This window comes from Microcaecilia unicolor, chromosome 1 (genome assembly GCF_901765095.1).
Source record: "Microcaecilia unicolor chromosome 1, aMicUni1.1, whole genome shotgun sequence".
In the NCBI taxonomy this organism is placed as follows: Eukaryota; Metazoa; Chordata; class Amphibia; order Gymnophiona; family Siphonopidae; genus Microcaecilia; species Microcaecilia unicolor.
In genome coordinates, this window is record NC_044031.1 from 244,057,047 (window position 1) to 244,078,610 (window position 21,564).

Sequence of the window (21,564 nt, forward strand, 5' to 3'; positions counted from 1 at the left end):
TATACTAATCATGACATCACTGAATGCTCAGTGTTCTGTCTTCCTCTGCTGGTTCCCTCTGTAAATCTAGGATACACACATACACATGTATGTAAAGATGAAAATTTGTTACCATAAAATAATGAATCCCATAACTAACCAAAGTTTGTTTTCTAGCACAGATTTTCAAAGATGCCAACATATGAAGCAATGTGACCTTCTTTAAGAGTTAGAATTTTGGTGGTACAGTTGAACATACTCCAAGATTGAAAATGAAATTAACATTTATAGAAATCATGGAAAGTTTCCTTTATGGTCTATTACACAGCAGCAAGGATCCTGCTATCTTCTTGTAAACTGGCATTTAAAAGTATTCAGTGTCACCGCTTGAAAACTTAAAATAGAGCCTAGGAAAGAATGGGCCCTAATTTTACCAAGTGTATTACAAATTTTCATTGATAAGGAGCATAATTTTGATTCATAAAAACACCGTACCACAGTGATGTCACACAAACCACCATCTTTTAAAAAAGGAAGACCAAAGAACCCACAAGACAATTCAAAGATGTTATTTGATAGTTGTATTAAATGTTAAAATAAAAATTTTACATTTGTATCTGACAATGCATATCACCAACAAAATTTTCTCAATCTCCACCAAATTCCTGTCTCTCTAGACAGATCTAAGAAGAAAATATAAGAACACATTTCTGGAAGTTTCCAATGCAAACTACACTGGCAAACTTGGCATTGCCAATAATATTTATTTTTCTGCATAGTAATGCATGCTCTGACAAACAACAGAGTTTAATTGTTCAAAAGGCAATTCCAATTTTCACTAGGAAAAGCAGCCATCACAAATACACACCTTGCATTTAACAATACTCTTGGATGAAATGTCTGGGTCCGCAATGCACATAACTCCATAAAGATTCAAGAACAATATGTAGTAAGACAAAAAGCACATTTTTCCTGTCTTCATATATGCTTTTAATATTTCTTTGAGAGAATAAGGAGTGGCTGTTCTCTGAAGGTCTTAATGTTTTATTGTGCAAAACCAGTGTTACAGACATAACTTCTATTTTTAAACTCAGATGACTAATGTTAAATCTTTAGACAACTTATCTGAACTTCAGTTTCTTAAAGTACTACAATTCAGCATTTCTAAGAGCATTAATTTATCCAACTCAGATTGGCATGATTGATCTAAGTAAGCCTGCACCCTTATCTGATAATACGAGAATTATAAATATATAATTCATTTTAATAATACAGCCAAAGGGTGCAAACCAAGTAGAAAAATAGAAAATAGATTTCACTTTCTACATGGGTTCTGCACCACAACTAGAATAATTTTATCATCAAATTAATCAAAAAGTGTCCCAGGGATAACTATGAAGGAAGATTATACTTGCATAGCAGAAGAGAAATGGTATGAATTACAATATGAGCTTCATGGCATTGTCTTTCACACATCACCACAGATCTGCATGCAATGATGGGTTTTGTCTTAATATGAAAAAGGATTGTGTTTTCACTTGACTGATAGCATTCTTAATGAATTGATGCAGGATGGTGCTGTCTTTGTCTACCCTTATTTCCACCCCCCCCCCCCCCCCCCCCCCCATAGCCTCAGTACTGAATCCATTCCAGCAACTGAGGAAATGGGTGTGTAAATATAATTCTAACAGAGAGAAAGAGCTTTTACTTTGCTGCCTTTTTGTTTGACCACGGCAGTGGCTTAACAAAGAAATGCTGTACAACAGCCAATGGATATGCCATGAAACCATACCTAGCTCTGTAAACAGAAGATGTTCCTAATGTGCAGTTACAAAGAAGAGAAAAGCTAGGTTTCTATGAACTCTTTCCTCCACTAGCAAAAAAGCAGCCGCTTCAACAAACTTTTTATTAAACTATTTATAAAATCTGGTCAGCCAAATTTTGTTCCTTTCTCCAATATAACACACCTCTCCCCCTACTAACACATATCACATTATTTATGGCAATGCAGGTCATGTGGAACTTACCAGATGCGCATTATGTGAACCTTACCAGACTATTTAGTATTTGTGACTGTAGAAGGTGAGCAGAATAGTGGTTCTGAAACCAGTTTCTGCACCCTTAATTAGAGTCAGAAGATAGGAAAAATGTATTTAACCCCTTGGTATCAAGTGCTTCACAGCCCAGCACCCATGTGTCTTCCTGTAGGGATTAGTGCAGAATCCTGACTCCCAGCGTCAAGGAATTAACATCAAGAGCCCCAAAGATCTTTCCTAAAATCTTAAAAATGGGAAATTTTTTTCCAAAACCCTTTCTACAATTTCTACAGGTTACTGTACAACATTATAAATCAAGACGTGTGAAAAAAATATATCAGACAATAAAAATGTACAACAGCTTTGGTGTTACACAAAGTTAAAACAGAAGTCTTGAAGGCAGAGTTCATGTTTTCTTATCACTGACCCCACAATGCTGGTTAGCTATTGTTCAGTAAGGTTTGATTTCAGAAGTTTTGGTCAATTAACCCCCCTTCTGTTCCTCAGAGAAAAAAGCCAATTTATTTCAAAAGTGTTAAATGCCGTAGAGTCAGCTCCAGCAGTACAAAATGTCTCGCCTCTTTGTGCTATTGCTTAGTCTCTTGTTAACCGAACAGTCCAAAATAAAGTGACAACTAGATTTAATAAATTAATATACATTTTTTTAAAGATGTAAAATGAACTTTTTTCCTTCTCTTTTTAAATTCAAAGTTTTAAAGGTGTCTGGATACTTCTATTTACACATTTACAGATCTCAAACAGCATGGATAACGTTGAGAAAATGCAGCTGGAGGGCTTTAAAATATCTATCTGAATGCTGAGACCATTTGGGGAAACAACACTGCCAGGACCACCACTGGAAGAGACTTTTAAGTGAAGGCCAAAGAAAAAGGGCAAGACGAATGCCATCAGGACTGAAGCAACTGTTTTATTCCTGTGAGGTTGAAGGAGGTGCTACTGATGTGCCTGATTTACCAGACTTTCGCTCATAGTTCACAAGTCGCTGTCCAACGAGGTACCTAAAGTTAAAGGATAGAAGTTTAAAAAATTTGTGCATAGTTAAAGGTTAAGTCTCTACCTACATAAATTTAAAATGCAAATTACAAAATGAAACAAAAGACTGGCTGTTTAAGGGTACAACTCATAACAGTTAAACACATTCACAGATAGAAACTTAAGACTGTCTGATTTTCTGGGGGTCCTCATCCATCAGCTTATCATAAGCTTCGTATGGAGCTAATCAATAGGGAATAATTATTAAGCATTTCCAATAATACCGGGGCAAAGGAACAATTGTGAAACTAACTAGAAGCAGATTTAAAGCAAACTTTATAATTTTTTTTCCAGCCTATGCATAACCTATGTAATTTGTTGGCAGAGGATGTGAATTACTCAAATGGTATAGCTGCACTGAAGACAACATTTGGACAAGTTCCTGAAGAGCAGTGTTAAAAGAAATAATGTTGCCCGCCACGGGCTGAATACTGCCTTGTATATATTTAATGACTAGGCTTGGTTTTTGAAAAACCATTCCTCAAAAATAGACCGCTTTATAGGAGACTTGCACTTTTTCAAAAGAAACTCAAAATTCATTGCTTTCTTTTACAATCTTTACTTGTGCCTGAATTTTGCTGTGAATCATGAGTACTTGTGGATCTCAGTTGATGTGGTCTGGGAAACTGTGCAATTTCATTTTGTGCTTTGCGATGTATCATTTTGCATTCCTTGCACACTGAGTTACATGTCCTGTTTTATACTGCTATGTTACAGCTGGTTAGTCATAAATTGAAATAATGAAAAAAAACTCCTGCTGTTTAACTGTATCACTATGGAAGATGTTGCAGATACAGAATCATGGAATAAACTATTTATTGTGGCTAATATTTTATTTCCCTATGGTACTGGGGAAGCAAGCATAGAACGACATGGAAAAGAAAGAAACAGATACAGAAGCTTCTTTGTAGTCCTAGCCTTTTCTCCTTGAATACATAAAACAAGACCACCTCATGTAAAGGGTCATGGATTTTATATACTGCCTTTCTTGTGGATGCAACCAAAGTGGTTTACATATAGTATATGCTAGAACTTTATCTATCCCACTTTAGAAAGTATCATCATGCTCTGCAATCTTAGCTGAAGACTCTTCTGTAAATCTGCTTAAAAGCTTTAAATTATCCTTCAGGTAATAATCAATTCTGTTACAACTGACCAAAGATCCTTTTGTGCGAGAAGAAACATCAGTTGCCATTGATGAGCACAGAACAGGTGTAGGTAATTTAACCAAGGGTCTTGAAAAGATCTGCACCTTAGAGTCAGAATTGGAAGACAACACCTCCACTGGAGTAATAATTCCAGGAGTCTGTTCATCCCATCTCCCTTAATGTGCTCAATGACACTGGGTCCAAAATTAATTTTACATGTTGATCCATAGGTCCCTTCATACCAGTTGTCTGTACAGTCTTGTTCCTTCCAGTCTTACGCTTCTCCATAGAAAAAGACAAGCAAGGATTCCCACTCCTCAGTTGTTCCAAAGGGGCAGGACCTGTCCTTTGGGCATGCACCTGCATTCCACAGCAGTGCTTAAGGCAGGACCTCCCACTGATGTCACAATAGGGACTAGAATGATGGAAGTCTGCAAACGACTTCAGTAGGTTCTGATGTCTCCCTGTGGGCTCACAATCTAAGTTTTGCACCTGAGGCAATGCCCAAGGTCATAAGGAGCTGCAGTGGGAATTGAACCCAGTTCCTCAGGTTCTCAGCCCACTGCATTAACCATAAGGCTACTCCTCCACTCACTATGTCTAAAGCATGTCACCCTGTGACATACACCATCATGCTGAGTCTTATTGCTGGATTGTACATTCTGTCCTTAATTCACATTAAGGGGCCCATTTACCAAACTACAGTACAAAGTGGTCTTAGCGCGTCCTTACGCAGGTCATTCCCACGCAATAAGGACATTTTTACTACATAGGTGAAATGGCCTTTTCTATTTTTTTCAATTAATGGGCATGTGATAATTTTCCCATTAGTGCATTAGCCGTTCCTGCCACCTATTTTGTACAGTAAGGGCTCACGTGCTAATCTGTTAGTGCACGGCAATATTGCGGCTCTAACTGACTGGAACAGAACACTATTCTCTGCCCCCAGCACTAAAAAATAAAATCTATTTTTTAGCATGTTCCCACGCACTTATCACAAAATTACCATGGGACACCTGAGTGCACCCCACAGAAAGGCCTATTTTGGTGCACTGTGGCCATTTTCTATAAACGCAGCTCTTACAAGGCAAATACGGTGATTCTTACAGCACACTATGACTGGGGACATCACTTATCAATTCTGAGTATCTCACAGGTTAAGAGTGCCTTTTATTGACACAATTACAAATCATTTTCTTGAAACCCTCCCCCCCCTTTTTAGTACCAAATTTATGTTTTTTTCTGAGCATACATGTGAATTCCCACATCATTGCCACTTTAAATTTCTCTCACTCTCTCACGCAGCTTAAAGAATTCTTTCCCAGTAAGGAAAGAGGGAATATGTGTCCCATTTATCCTTAGCACAGACAATACCCCTTATAGCCCCCTCTTTCCTGCCCGGAGCTCTATCCTTGCCCTGCATCCTGTTGCTGTGATGGTCTTGGGATTCAAAATGGCCGCCGAGAGTTGAAGTCTCGCGAAGGTGCTTCAACTCTCGGCGGCCATTTTGAATCCAGAGACCATCACAGCAGCAGAATGCAGGGCAAGGCAGCACTCCGGGAAGGAAAGATGGGGCTCTTTCCTGCCCCGAAGAGGTCACTAGACCACCAGGGCAGTAGATAGTAAGTAAGGGGAAGCTAGGATAGGCCCGCTGCCTGCTTGTCCAGAAATCCAGACAAATGGGCGGACTGGCAAAACCCGTCCGGACATGTCCTCAAAAAGAGGACATGTCTGGGTAAATCCGGACGTATGGTAACCCTACACACACAGGATTCTTGGTCCCCACAGGAGAAAAGAAAAAACCTCCTGGAATTACAAGCAGTCTGGAATGCCCTCAAAACCTTTGAAGACCGTATTCTCAATCAGATACTAGTTCGTGTAGACAACCAAGTTGCAATGTATTACACTTGAACAAACTAGGAGAGATCTTAACCACCTGTCAGCAAGCAATCCAAATATCAACTTGGGTAGCTTCTTGAAACAACTGTATAAGAGCTGTTTATCTAGCCAGCAAACAGAATGTTGTAGCGCAGTGTTTTCCAAGTCCAGTCCTGGAGTACCCTTGCCAGTCAGGTTTTGATATGCATATAATGGAGGCAGTGTATCCAAATCAAGTTCATGCATATTCACTGTTATCCTGAAAACCTGACTGGCAAGGGGTATTCCAGGGCTGGACTTGAGAAACACTGTTGTAGCAGACAAATTGAGCAAACGGTCTCTCAGCATCTCTGTAGTTCGAATATTCCAGCAGTGTGGGATCCCAGTGATAGACCTCTTCTCAGAACAAGCTTCCTCCCTTTTATTCCAGGATATATGCTCCGAACCGTACAGCCCCAGATGCCTTCTTTCCACTGGGGAACAGATCTTCTCTGCACCATTCCTTCACTACCTCTCATAGGGAAAACGCTTCTCAAACCGTGTTGAGACCAAGGGCCATGATTCTGATTCTTCCTTATTTGCTACATCAAATCTGGTTCCCTCTTCTCCCAGAGTTGTTGTCCAACGAACCACGGAGGTTAGATCCAACCCTAATAACACAGAACTAGGGATCTCTCCTCCATCCAGACCCTCACACTCTTTACCTGACGGCTTGGTTCTTCACAACATAGATTTACGTTCCTTCATGATTCATGAAAAGGTTATTTCATACCAAACCAACCCCTATGGTTTGGGATTTCAATATCATCCTCACACTTCTCATGAAACCTCCTTCTGAACCACTTCATTCCTGTTCCTTAAAATTCCTCACATATAAGGTAGTGTTCTTAACAGCTCTTACTTCTGCCAGAACAGTAAGTGAACTTCAAACCCTAGTGGCAGACCCACCTTACAAGCAGGTTCTACCATGACAGGGTTGTCCTCTGAACCCACCCCAAATTCCTCCATAAAGTGGTATCGAAGTTTCACCTCAGCTTTGTCTTCTTTCCTAAGCCATACACTCATCCTGGAGAAGCAATACTGCATACCTTAAAATAAAAGCGTGTAGCCTATTATCTTCATCATACAAAACCTCATAGGAAATCTTTCCAGCTTTTTGTATCCTTTGACCCTAACAGATTAAGGATTCCCATCACCAAATGTACTATATCTACCTGGTTGGCTGACTTTATCCTACATGTATTCTCAGGCTGGGCTGACCCTTCATGACTGGGTCACTGCTCACAATGCGAGAGCCATGGTGGCCTTCAGTAGCCCATTTCCGCTCTGCCTCCACTGAAGACATTTGCAAGGTGGCTATGTGGTTTTCTATCCACACCTTTACTACTCACTGCTGTATGAAGCAGCATTCTAGGTGAGATAGCTGGTTTGGACAAACAGTCCTGCAAAATCTTTTTATTAAGTCAACTCCACCCTCTGGCCCTTCTTTTCAGCCAGGCTGATATTCTCTCCAGCTGCCAGGTTACTATTATAATGTAAGCTAGTGAGTCCTACATGTGAGAATATCATGCCTGCTTGTCCTTGGATAAAGCTACTTACTTGTAGCAGGTGTTCTACGAGGACAGCAGGCATATATTCTCACATCCCTCATGCTTTCCGTTGGGAGTTTTTTTCTTAGCTTTAGTACTGTACTGCTGGTCCTGCACTCAAGCGTCAGGTGGGAAGGCACCTACGCATGTGAAGTGGGCGTATTTCCTCAAAGATTTAAAGTGACAGTGCACTTGGAACTGTCTGCACTGGGCTCCGTGGATGACGTCACTCACATGCAAGAATATACCCCTTCTGTCCTCGGAGAACACCTGTTACAAATAAGTAACTTCAGAACCCATCTGTTGCCTGTCATCAGGAGCCAGATATAAGTGAAAAACTAAACCCTTCCACCTGTTAGAAAATATGGGAACTGGCTATGCTTTCTCAATTCAGAAAGCTCATAATGTTTAGGACATCAGCTGTTCCTTAGGTTTTCCCCTATCCCTTTGTCTAAGCCTTTATTTATGCTGATGCTGCAGCTTCTGTTTTAGGCAGGTGATCTCAATCCAGACCTCAGGACACAACTAGACAGCTGGGTTTTCAGGATGTCCATAATGAATATGCATTAGACAGATCTGCATTCACTCTCACTTAAATGCAAAATCTCTCATGTACATTCATTCTGGATACTGCAACCTACTCCTTTTACTGGCCTCCCACTTAACCATCTATCCCCCCTTCAATCCGTTCAGAACTCTGCTGCACGTCTTATATTCCAACTGAACCGTTATACTCATATCACCCCTCTCCTCAGGTCACTTCACTGGCTTCCTGTCAGATATCGCATTCAGTTCAAGCTTCTCCTTCTTACCTACAAATGCACTCAGTCTGCAGCCCCTCATTACCTCTCTACTCTCATCTCCCCTTACGTTCCCGCCCGAAACCTCCGCTCACAGGACAAATCCCCTCCTCTCAGTACCCTTCTCCACCACTGCCAACTCCAGGCTCCGCCCATTCTGCCTCGCCTCACCCTATGCTTGGTAAACTTCCTGAGCCCGTACGCCAAGCCCCCTCCCTACCCATCTTCAAATCCCTGCTCAAAGCCCACCTCTTCAACGTTGCTTTCAGCACCTAACCTTTATACCTATCAGGAAATCTAGACTGCCCCAATTTGACTGCCCCTACTTGACTGACTGTACATTTGTCCTTTAGATTGTAAGCTCTTTGAGCAGGGACTGTCCTTCTATGTTAAATTGTACAGCGCTGCGTAACCCTAGTAGCGCTTTAGAAATGTTAAATAGTAGTAGTAGTAGATATCTTAAAAACCCGAATGACTCAAGAGTGTGGCTGCTTGAGGTGAGTGCTCTGCAAAAGACTTTGTATAAAGCATCTTTAAAAGCCAGGAATCATACTCTTTGTAATACAGAAAATCTAAAAAGGTGGTGGAACATAGTTATGTCCAAACCAGCTAAATTAGATTTCACTAGCACTGAAAACCTGGCAATAAAATGTTCTAAATGTGAGCCTCCCTCACCGGGCAAGATGGCAGCAGCCCAAGGCACAGAGGTGACACTACAAACTTTAGTGAATAAACTTTTGCAGTTGAAGGAGCTATCATTAGGCGAAGAAACTCTAGACAGTATATGGCCAAGAAATCAGCAAAGAAATCTGAGCTGCATGTACAAAATACACAGTTGTACTGGATATGATATAGCTAATATATTTTAACTCGTACTATAATCTTTGTAAATGGGATGTTCTCACATCTACACCCTGACAATAGGCAAGGTTGCCCTTTGTTGCCATTATTTAATATTAGAGCCATTGCCATTCACAGTTCACCAGGACATTAGTGCAAGCTGTCTACGTAGATAGAAGACGTGGCGTCTCTCACTCTAGATTTTGTTCCTTCAATGAGTACAACGTGCAGTTCTGGTTCCACAGCTGAAAAAGGATGTAGCAGAACTAGCTTAGAGAAGAGCAACAAAAATGAAAGGGGGTAGAACACTCCCTTTATGAAAAATAAATAAATACGGCAGCTAAACAGGTTAGGGCTCTTCAGCTTGGAGAAGACAACAGAAGGAATATGACAGAAGTTTATTAGAAAATTTGCTATACTGCTCTATCTAAAACCAAAGGAGTTTACAATATCTAAAACATTTAGATCGAAAAACGGAAAAGAAACACAATGTACCAATAGAAAAGGAAAGTCAAAACTATTGTCACATGTGTACCACAGCTTTAAGTACATCTAACCAGTCAAAGCTCCCCAAGGAATAGATCTTCAGCCCTGCCTTAAATTTCTCAAGATTGGGTTCCTATCAGAGGTAACAGGTCAAGGAATTATATAAAACAGGAGCGCCTCCCCCCCTCGCTTAACAATTCTGCTTCAAACGTACTATCCAACTTTAGCAGGAGAGGAGACTGATAACTTATTCTGAAACTGTGAACATAGCACCCATAGCGGCAATTAGGAAACCAACAAATTAGAAAGATAACTAGGAAGTCCTGTATAAAAAGCCAAATGAGCCAAAGTCAGTACTTTAAACCAATGATATGTTCTAATCATGAGAGGGTTGTATGAAATGTTTTTTTTATACAATACACAGTCAAGCTGTGGAATCTCTTGTCGGACTATGTAGTCAATATGACTAAAAAGAAGCTTGGAGAAGCTCCTAATAATCTTTTTAATGGACTTTTCCTTCTGGAAGACCTGGGAGTATGAAAAGAAAAAAAGAAATCAAAGCCGGTGGCAGGAAGAGCAGCTTAAGGAACCTGGATTATTGCAATAAGAGTTTCAGCTAGAGGCTGCATTGAAGCTTTGCACTCACAAATTTGGGATGCTTTGCAGTGTCTTCGTGAATGGGGGTTGGCAATATTAGAGGCTCAAGCCAATGAAGCTGATTCTGTGTGTTCCTGGTTTGGAAAGGAAATGAGTACCTTGGATATACTTTTTCTTGTGTGCTGCAATGGCTCATGAGATGCTCCAGCATATTGTTGCACAATGGAATAGACCGTCATGAAATTTTGGATACCTCAGGCTGGGAAATTATATAGGCTTATGTCCGTCTCCATATGCTGCCTCAGGTGGAACTTATGTTTAGACTGTTGAATTGAACTTATTGCTTTTCTCTATTCTATATTGATGCTATATCTGACCTATGTTGGAGGGGGTGTGGGAAATCAGGCAATTTTTATCATATGCAGTGGTTCTGCCCTGAAGTGGGCCTTTTTGACAAAAAGTGTTATAACAAAGTCTGGAATTTGTTGAAATTTGTAGTTTTCTTTATATTATGCTCTGTGTATAGCTTTTGACTGTCATTATTTGAAGCTGTTTTAAAGTATTTTCTTACTGTAAAGTTAATTTAGATGGTTCACTAGTATTGTAAACCGCTTTCATATTAAATTAGGTGGTGCTATATAGAGGGGCTCATTTTCAAAGCACTCAGACTTACAAAGTTCCACAGGTTACTTTGTAATTTTGTACATCTAAGTGCTTTGAAAATACGCCTCAGATTACATTAAACGTCTATTCTTTGGGATCTGTAGGGTACTTCTGACCTGTACTGGGCTTGATATCCAGTGTCTTTAATACACTGTGGATCCTGAAGCGATTGAGATCTTTCTTTCTGAGTTCAATCTTCCAGTTTTTGGTCCAAACACTAGTACTCTAAGTTTGACTATTTATTGTAATGCCATTTACTCATATTTTAAGTACTCTTAGTCAAGAAACTTCAATCTGCATAAAACGCTGCTACCAGTATTTTGTAGAGTTCTTCGTTATACCAAGGCAACTCCTCTCCTGGCTAAATTATATTGGAGTGGAGGAGTGGCCTAGTGGTTAGGGTGGTGGACTTTGGTCCTGGGGAACTGTGTTCGATTCCCACTTCAGGCACAGGCAGCTCCTTGTGACTTTGGGCAAGTCACTTAACCCTCCATTGCCCCATGTAAGCCGCATTGAGCCTGCCATGAGTGGGAAAGCGCGGGGTACAAATGTAATAAAAATTAAAAAAAATATATTGGTTTCCAATAAATTCTCAGATTACCTTTAAACTTTGTGTACTTGTTTATCAAATTTTGTATGGTTTATTACCTTGCTACATGCAAAACTTTATAGAACTGCCTTTACGAAATGCTTTTCTTACAACTAGGGACTATCTCATCCTTCATTACCCAAGTTGTAAGAAGCTTCATTATAAATCTATTCATAATGCAGGCTTTACCTATCAAGTATGAAGATATGGAATTCTCTGCCTAATTCATTAAGATGCGTTACCGATTACCTCTTATTTTGTAACCTGTTCAAAGTGCTTTTATTTACTAAATCCCTTACTCACACTTGTAATTGTTCTCTCTCACGCATGCTTAGAACCCTGTTTTTATTATTCAACTAGTAAAAAAGGCCCGTTTCTGACACAAATGAAATGGGCGCTAGCAAGGTTTTCCTCGGAGTGTGTATGTTTGAGAGAGTGTGTGTGAGAGTGACTGTGTGAGAGAGAGTGTGAATGTGCGAGTGTATGTGACAGAGAGAGAGTGAGACTGGGTGCGAGTGTGTGAGCAAGAGTGTGTGTGCCAGGGCCCCCCCCTCCAAGTTCCAGGGTCGTTGTCTCCCTCCCTCCGAGTTCCAGGGTCGTCCCCTCCCTGCCTCTGAGTTCCAGGGTCGTCCCCTCCCTGCCTCCCTCTGAGTTTCAGGGTCCCCCTCCCTCCCCTGAATTATGCTCTCTCCCCTGCATTCATCCATATGCAGGCAACATCCTCTGTGCCCTGCCCCCTCCATCCATCCACCCTCCCTCCAAGTTCCAGGGTCGTCCCCTCTCTCCCTCCGAGTTCCAGGGTCGTCCCCTCCCTGCCTCCCTCCGAGTTTCAGGGTCCCCTCCCTCCCCTGCATTATGCTCTCTCCCCTGCATTCATCCATATGCAGGCAACGTCCTCTGTGCCCTGCCCCCTCCATCCATCCACCCTCCCTCCGAGTTCCAGGGTCGTCCCCTCTCTCCCTCCGAGTTCCAGGGTCGTCCCCTCCCTGCCTCCCTCCGAGTTTCAGGGTCCCCTCCCTCCCCTGCATTATGCTCTCTCCCTGCATTCATCCATATGCAGGCAACGTCCTCTGTGCCCTGCCCCCTCCATCCATCCATGTGCAGCATCTCTCCCCTGCCTCCTCCACCTCCCTCCGAGTTCCAGTGTCCCCCCCTCCCCCCCCCTCTGAGTTCCAGTGTCCCCCTCCCTCCCAGTTCCAGGGTCCCATGGAACTGGGAGGGAGGGGGGACAGAGAACGTTGGAGGAGTGACGTCAGCAGGTGGTTACAATCCCAGTGACACACATTGGAATGTTGGAGGAGCAAATTATTATATTATATAGATAGATAGTAGTGAAATTTGTGTATTATATTACTACATATGCTAATTGTATTTTACTTTTTGCAAATGTTTGTTGTTAGCCTAACTGAACCTGAACTTGTTTGGGATGATGCGGGATATAAATGTCATAAATAAAATGGACCTTGGTCAGACTCAGCATGAATTTTCTTATGTCCTTATATTCCCCACAGACACAGAATGAGAGCAGAGTTAAGTGCATAAGTATTGCCATACTGGGACAGACCAAAGATCCATCAAGCCCAGCATCCTGTTTCCAACAGTGGCCAATGCAGGTCACAAATACCTGGCAAGATCCCCAAAAAAGTACAAAACATTTTACGCTGCTTATCCCAGAAATAGTGGATTTTCCCCAGGTCCAATTTAATAATGATCTATGGACTTTTCCTTTAGGAAGCTGTCCAAACCTTTTTAAAACTCTGCTAAGCTAACCACCTTTACCACATTTTCTGGCAACGAGGTCCAGAGTTGAATTATATGTTGAGTGAAGAAAACTTTTCTCCGATTCATTTTAAATTTAAACTTTGTAGCTTCATCGCATGCCCCCTAGTCCTAGTATTTTTGGAAAGTGTAAACAGACGCTTCACATCTACCTGTTCCACTCTCCACTCATTATTTTATAGAGCTCTATCATATCTCCTCTCAGCCGTCTTTTCTCCAAGCTGAAGAGGCCTAGCCACTTTAGCCTTTCCTCATAAGGAAGTCATCCCATCCCCTTTATCATTTTCATCGCCCTTCTCTGTAACTTTTCTAATTCCACCATATATTTTCTGAGATGCGGTGACCAGAATTGAACACAATATTCAAGGTGCGGTCGCACCATGGAGCAATACAAAGGCATTACAACGTCCTCATTTTTGTTTTCCATTCCTTTCCTAATAATACCTAACATTCTATTTGCTTTCTTAGCCGCCGCAGCACACTGAGCAGAAGGTTTCAACATATCATCAACAACGATACCTAGATCCCTTTCCTTGGTCGGTGACTCCTAACGTGGAACCTTGCATGACGTAGCTATAATCCAGGTTCCTTTTTCCTACATGCATCACTTTGCACTTGCTCACATTAAACATCTGCCATATGTTCTAGTGATTAAGGTTGTAACTCTTGTCAGTGATCAAGATAAACAAAATATGGGCACCTTTTACAAAACTGCACTGGCGATTCCGGTGTGGCAAATGCGACAAAGCCCATTCAATTCCTATGGGCTGAACTGCATTTGTTGTGCTGGAGTCATTAGGGCAGCTTTGTAAAAGGAGCCCTATATTTGCTGCTGCTCTAAACAGTCACTCACTTGTCATTTTTAATATGCTCATAAAGGCGCTTGAACTGGCGAATCTGGAAGGACAGGATTCCCATCAAAATTACCACCATGAGTAAAAATGGATAAATGCGACGCTGTACCAAGTTCTGCATTTCAGATGTAACACCTGCAAAATAAGCAAATGCATTTGTAAAACCACAACCAGTGTAGAACTGCAATATTCAATAAACTGCTCAAGATATCTCTTCTATTTTATAGGCTGTATTGCCCAGGGTGCTTTCAACCTGTTTTTAAAGGTAGCAAACAGAAATAAAAACAAACAAACAAAAAAAAAAAGACAAAATGATACTTTTCCCCCCCCCCCAAATTGGACTAGCAATACATTTTTGAGAAGCTTTTGAAAGCAATACCTTCTTCTTTGGGTCAGAAATCAATGAATATTCATGGAAGAGATTTGCATACAGTGGAGGCTTTGGTTTGGGAACCATTGCCTTAAGCATCTGGCCTGTTTCTCCCACATAGTAGTGCAGATATAGCGCAGACCACATAAACCAGATGGTAAGGTAGTAAGCTAATTTGCCTGTGCATACAATAAAGAGAGAAGGGAACAACATATCTAGTAAATGTTTAGTAAGGTGCCAAGTCCCTCAGAAAGGCTCCCAGGTGGTTTGGAAAGTTTTACCAGCAGCATGCACTATCTCAAACCTCCAACCAGAAGGGGAGAATTGTTTTTAAGGCAAGCAAAACCGGCTTACCTAAAAAATTTGTAAATCTTTTAGGAAGGCAGAACACTGAAAGTGAACTCCAAATAACCACAAGGGGCTTTGTGGAAGTACACAATTCCAAAAATGATGTAGGCACGTTAAAAGATGAGACTAAAACCTCATCACCACCGGACACGATCCAACTTAGCACCACCAGCTTGGCATTTAGGGCAGAAACCCCCCAGGGTCAAACCTGTACAGTGAGCGCTACATGGAAAAATATATAGACGAAGTGTAAATTTACAAAGAGTTTCCTGATGAGAAACATTAATTGTATATTTGCTGATTCCCAAAATAAAGTCCCTCAGTAGCTAAGCTGAAAGTGATTCTCATAAATCTGCTGTCCACTGTGCAGCTACATGAGCATAACCTAGTTCCTCAGTCGTGTCCTGCAAAAACTTGTGATGAAACATTAAGGGACTTTCAACTGTGTGCCCAAAGATAAAGCATCAGCTAAGGTCTCCTGCACATCCTCTGTGAGGTCTGTCCAAGTGAGGGAGTGCACATTATGTTTGAGCTGAAGATAAGCAAAGTAATCCTGTGGTGGTAAGGAAAGTTCTCTCTGAAGATCCACAAACGTCGTTAACTTTCCCTTCTACATGAGGACTTGCAAAAGGTACACCACTCCACTGTGTGCCCAAGAAACAAATACACTCCATCCATGCCCTGGAGGAAAAGCACGACTGTCACAAAGGAAGAGAAAAGGAGTCGTCGTCGAAGAGAAGTGATGTCTTCGGCAGAGTCACTGCCACACTTGCTGACAAGTCTTCAGAAAAGGAAAAGCCTTTAAAATCCCATGTGGCAAGTAACTACTGGTATGAAGCACATGCAGAAGTGAACGTGTGGCAAAATTCAAGTCTCCAAAGATGGAATAAAGAATGTGGAAGTGCTGCAAAAACAGTCATTAATGTGACGCATGCCACTGACCGCATTCAGGTAATGGGGTCTGTGGAACATGAAGTGGCAACTGCGACCGCTTACCCTGCACCGGTAGATCTGAAGAGCCCAGTGGAGCACCCCCTCATCCTTCCTGTAAAGAAATACAGGCAACACTGAAACAAATACAACCATTTGGGTGCAAGTAACAAATTGAAAAGATGAATACATCCCCAGAAAGATAAAGGAAAGGCCTCCCAAAAATGCAGTTTCCCTGAAGTGTCACCTAATACATACATTATACATTAATAGTATATATAAAGTGGACATTTTAGCTGGAAGATAAACCCCAAGATATTTAAACTCAGTTGCCCACGTAAATGGAAAGGGACCTCTCCACCCCGTCCGCACAGACGGCAGCAGGGGAAGAGCCACCGATTTGTGAAAATTTAAGGAGAATCCAGAAATGGCACCAAATTCAGAAATAACTTTCAACAAGGAGGGCACAGCCTCTGCAAGCTGGGTTAATAAAAACATCAAATCATCAGCAAAAACCAAAGTTTGAATTTGTTGATCCAAAAGGGAGACACCAGGGATAGCCCCAATCTTCTCAATAACCTGGATTAAGGGTTCCAAGAATAAAACAAAGAGCAAGGGTGTTAGGGGACAACCCTGACGCATACCCCGAAAGATGGGAAAAGGAAGAGAGTGTTCTCCGTTACCCAAATGTTTTGCCATTGGTTCATGATATAAAGTGCGCAAAGCCTGCAAAAAAACATCCACCAAGTCCCACCCTAATACACTAAACAAATGGGCCCAATACACCTTATCAAAAGGCTCTCTCAGCATCTAAGCTGAGAGCCAAGGCAAGAAGTTCACAGGCTGGACAATGACAAATAGCTAATATAATTTTTCTAACATTGACCACAGATTGACGATCTCAAGCAAACCCTACTTGGGCACCACAAAACAATTGAGGCAAATGAACTGCCAAATGATTGGAAAGGATCTTTGATAAAAGTTTGACGTCAACATTAATTAATGAGATGGGATAAGAATGTGCCAAATCAGCAGGCTTGCCTGGTTTAGGAATCAATGTAATCAAAGCTGCGTTTCATAACAAGGAAAGGCTCCAGTAGACACCACCTCAGTATAACTCAACAATTGCTTCAAAAGGCGTAGGTGAAGCATCTTGTAAAATTCTCCAGAATAGCCATCTTTCCCAGGAGCAGTACAAGACTTCAAAGATTTTATGGCCTTCTGCAGATCCTTTGCTAAAACAGGCTTATTCAAGTCTCAGAGAGCATCCAGGGATAAAGAAGGGAGATGAGCCCTATCTAAAAAGGTGTGGGAGGCAGATGTGGTAGGTGATGGAGGAGCCTCACATAAAAGATAAAAAAATGAGCGAGCAGAATCTACGCAATCTGATCTGTGTGTGTGTGGGGTATGAACCGCCTCGAGTCAACATTGAAATCGCTCGAGAGCCCCCTCAGGCCTTTACAACATGAGCTAACAGTCTCCCAGTTTTATTGCCATATCTATAAAATTATTTTCTATAGAGAAGACTGCAGTTAGTATTGTTCATGGATCAACATATTTAGGGACGCCTGTAGAAGAACCAAAAGCTCCTTTTCTGAGCCTTAGGGATGTTAACATATTGATGCTTCGCCCACTGCATCTCCTTCTCCATCTGAACTATGCTAGAGGCTATAACCTTGTTCCTGCGACTAACAAAAGCAATGCTATCTCCCCGAAGCACTTCCTTGGCTGTGCTCCAAGAGTTGAGATTCATGCTGCACATTATTAGTCACAAAAACATTCCATTTGATAATTAGTGAAAAAAACTCAGAGATACAGTGGTGGAAATAAGTATTTGATCCCTTGCTGATTTTGTAAGTTTGCCCACTGACAAAGACATGAGCAGCCCATAATTGAAGGGTAGGTTATTGGTAACAGTGAGAGATAGCACATCACAAATTAAATCCGGAAAATCACATTGTGGAAAGTATATGAATTTATTTGCATTCTGCAGAGGGAAATAAGTATTTAATCCCTCTGGCAAACAAGACCTAATACTTGGTGGCAAAACCCTTGTTGGCAAGCACAGCGGTCAGACGTCTTCTGTAGTTGATGATGAGGTTTGCACACATGTCAGGAGGAATTTTGGTCCACTCCTCTTTGCAGATCATCTCTAAATCATTAAGAGTTCTGGGCTGTCGCTTGGCAACTCGCAGCTTCAGCTCCCTCCATAAGTTTTCAATGGGATTAAGGTCTGGTGACTGGCTAGGCCACTCCATGACCCTAATGTGCTTCTTCCTGAGCCACTCCTTTGTTGCCTTGGCTGTATGTTTTGGGTCATTGTCGTGCTGGAAGACCCAGCCACGACCCATTTTTAAGGCCCTGGTGGAGGGAAGGAGGTTGTCACTCAGAATTGTACGGTACATGGCCCCATCCATTCTCCCATTGATGCGGTGAAGTAGTCCTGTGCCCTTAGCAGAGAAACACCCCCAAAACATAACATTTCCACCTCCATGCTTGACAGTGGGGATGGTGTTCTTTGGGTCATAGGCAGCATTTCTCTTCCTCCAAACACGGCGAGTTGAGTTCATGCCAAAGAGCTCAATTTTTGTCTCATCTGACCACAGCACCTTCTCCCAATCACTCTCGGCATCATCCAGGTGTTCACTGGCAAACTTCAGACGGGCCGTCACATGTGCCTTCCGGAGCAGGGGGACCTTGCGGGCACTGCAGGATTGCAATCCGTTATGTCGTAATGTGTTACCAATGGTTTTCGTGGTGACAGTGGTCCCAGCTGCCTTGAGATCATTGACAAGTTCCCCCCTTGTAGTTGTAGGCTGATTTCTAACCTTCCTCATGATCAAGGATACCCCACGAGGTGAGATTTTGCGTGGAGCCCCAGATCTTTGTCGATTGACAGTCATTTTGTACTTCTTCCATTTTCTTACTATGGCACCAACAGTTGTCTCCTTCTCGCCCAGCGTCTTACTGATGGTTTTGTAGCCCATTCCAGCCTTGTGCAGGTGTATGATCTTGTCCCTGACATCCTTAGACAGCTCCTTGCTCTTGGCCATTTTGTAGAGGTTAGAGTCTGACTGATTCACTGAGTCTGTGGACAGGTGTCTTTCATACAGGTGACCATTGCTGACAGCTGTCTGTCATGCAGGTAACGAGTTGATTTGGAGCATCTACCTGGTCTGTAGGGGCCAGATCTCTTACTGGTTGGTGGGGGATCAAATACTTATTTCCCTCTGCATAATGCAAATAAATTCATATACTTTCCACAATGTGATTTTCCGGATTTAATTTGTGATGTGCTATCTCTCACTGTTACCAATAACCTACCCTTCAATTATGGGCTGCTCATGTCTTTGTCAGTGGGCAAACTTACAAAATCAGCAAGGGATCAAATACTTATTTCCACCACTGTATGTGCCAGGAAGCTGGGAAAATGCAACCCATTACTAGACACAGAGGAGACTCCAATATCCACCCAGACCAGGGAGTGATCGGAGATCTCACTTGGACCTACTGCTGTCGACCATATTGAGAAAACGTATCAGTTGAGACCAAGACATAATCCAGATGCGCAAGCATGCCATGGGCCCGAGACACGTGCATGAAGTCTTTTTCAGTGGGATGGAGCAAGCACCAAGGATCAACAAAGTCAAGCGCCAAAACAAAATTATGAAGCACTCTACGTCCCACAAACCCATGACAAGGAACACTGGTGCCCATCAAATGATCCAGAGCAGGGTCCATTATTAAATTCATATTGCCCGTTATCAGATGCCCACATTTATGATATGGCAGTAATTTAGTTAGAAGATAAGGATAAAAGTTAGTTTCATAGGGAGAGGGGCCATAAACTACTAGTAAATAAAATTATTTCCCCTTTAGCCAAACTTTTAAAGTATCTACCTGTAGGGTAATGAAAAACCAAAGCAGACTTATAGGCCAAGGTTTTTTCAAAACAGAACTGCAACACCACGTCTTCCCCTGGAAGAAGCATAAAATATCTCCCCCATCCATTGTTGTTGAAGTTTCTGGTGTTCCTCATCTGTTAAATGTGCAAAATGACAATTCTGACCTGAGGTGAGGTGGGGGCAAACCATTCCAAAGGGAGGAGGAAGGAAAACAGTAGGCTGAAGCATGAGTAGATTCATAGTGAGATTGAAGAACAAATGAGTGTACAGAATGGTTAACAGAGGAACTGTTACCTTGTACATTAGACAGAGGACCTTAAACTAACATCTAAAACATACCGGTATCCAGTGCGAGTATTAGCACGATCATATCATTAGCCATTACATACGCAATGGACAGCAGAGTTTTGAAGGATTTGTAGACGATGGAGGAGGTAGTTCTAAATGCCACAGTAAATGGAATTACAGTAGTCGATGCAGGTAATGACAGAAGTATGAATAAGAGTGTGAAGTGCATAGAAATCAAGAAATCGCTTAACAAATCAAATTTTGCGAAGCCAAGAGAAACCCTTTTTGATGACTTGGGAAACCTGGTGATTAAATGCCAGTTTAGAAATCAAAGATTACCCCTAGGTAACGGAAGGACGAAATGGGAATAATATGAATAATGAAGAGATTAATTGGGATAGACGGAAGGGAAAGGAAACCTGTAATCCAACAGGTTTTAGTCTTTGAAGAATTGACTACCATCTTGTGCTGTACAAGCCAATCCACAAGTGAGTGGAGACATGACTGTAACAGAGCTAAATCAGGAGTAAGTGGAGATACTGGAAAAATTGGGAGTGGAGATAAATGTCATTGACGTATATATAAAGAATTTAATGTTGCAATTCTGAATGAGAAGAGCTAAAGGACTTAAGAAAATGTTAAATAGTTGAGAGAGAGCTGAAGTTTAGTGATCTAGCAGATGAACAGAAGAGATGGTAGAAACACAGAAATACCAATCAGAAAGAAATGACGAGAACTACCAGAGAACACTACTAGAGATTCCCAGAGATTGAAGGTAAGCTAGAAGATGATGTTATTTTGATTCATACAGAAGAACTTTATTACATAAGTACATAAGTATTGACACACTGGGACAGACCAAAGGTCCATCAAGCCCAGCATCCTATTTCCAACAGTGCCAATCCAGGTCATAAATACCTGGCAAGATCCCAAAAAAGTTTAATATATTTTATGCTGCTTATCCCAGAAATAGCAGTGGATTTTCCCCAAGTCAATTTAACAATGGTCTATTTTTTGTTGAGATGCGGTGACCAGAATTAAACACAATATTCGAGGTGTGGTCGTACCATGGACAGATACAAAGGCATTACAATGTCTTCACTTTTGTTTTCCATTCCTTTCCTAATAATACCTAACATTCTATTTGCTTTCTTAGCCGCCGCAGCACACTGAGCAGAGGGTTTTAATGTATCAACAACGACGCCAAAATCCCTTTCTTGGTCAGTGACTCCTAACATGGAACTTTGCATCACGTAGTTATAGTTCAGAGACAGATGACTAACCCTAATGCAGCCCAACTGGCAAAACATGATTTATGTTGGTTGTGGGTCTTTCTGTATAAGTTAAGATATTTTTATTATATTAAAATTCTCAAAAATAGTTTATAAGTAAAAATAAGACAATAAAAATTTGTGAAAAATCAATGAGGATG

General features: G+C 41.5%; 1 protein-coding gene across 1 annotated transcript in view; it reads right to left on the reverse strand.

The window, feature by feature from the left end:
* Positions 1–1,590: 1,590 nt before the first annotated feature.
* LOC115471567 (E3 ubiquitin-protein ligase MARCH6-like) overlaps positions 1,591–21,564 on the reverse strand; it is a 284,950-nt gene continuing 264,976 nt past the window's right edge. Inside the window, exons 25-26 of the mRNA XM_030205205.1 lie at positions 14,291–14,426; positions 1,591–3,034 (exon numbers count right to left, since the gene is read on the reverse strand). Coding sequence (XP_030061065.1) covers positions 2,944–3,034; positions 14,291–14,426 — 227 coding nt within the window. The 3' untranslated portion in view covers positions 1,591–2,943. The remainder of the gene's footprint in view (positions 3,035–14,290; positions 14,427–21,564) is intronic.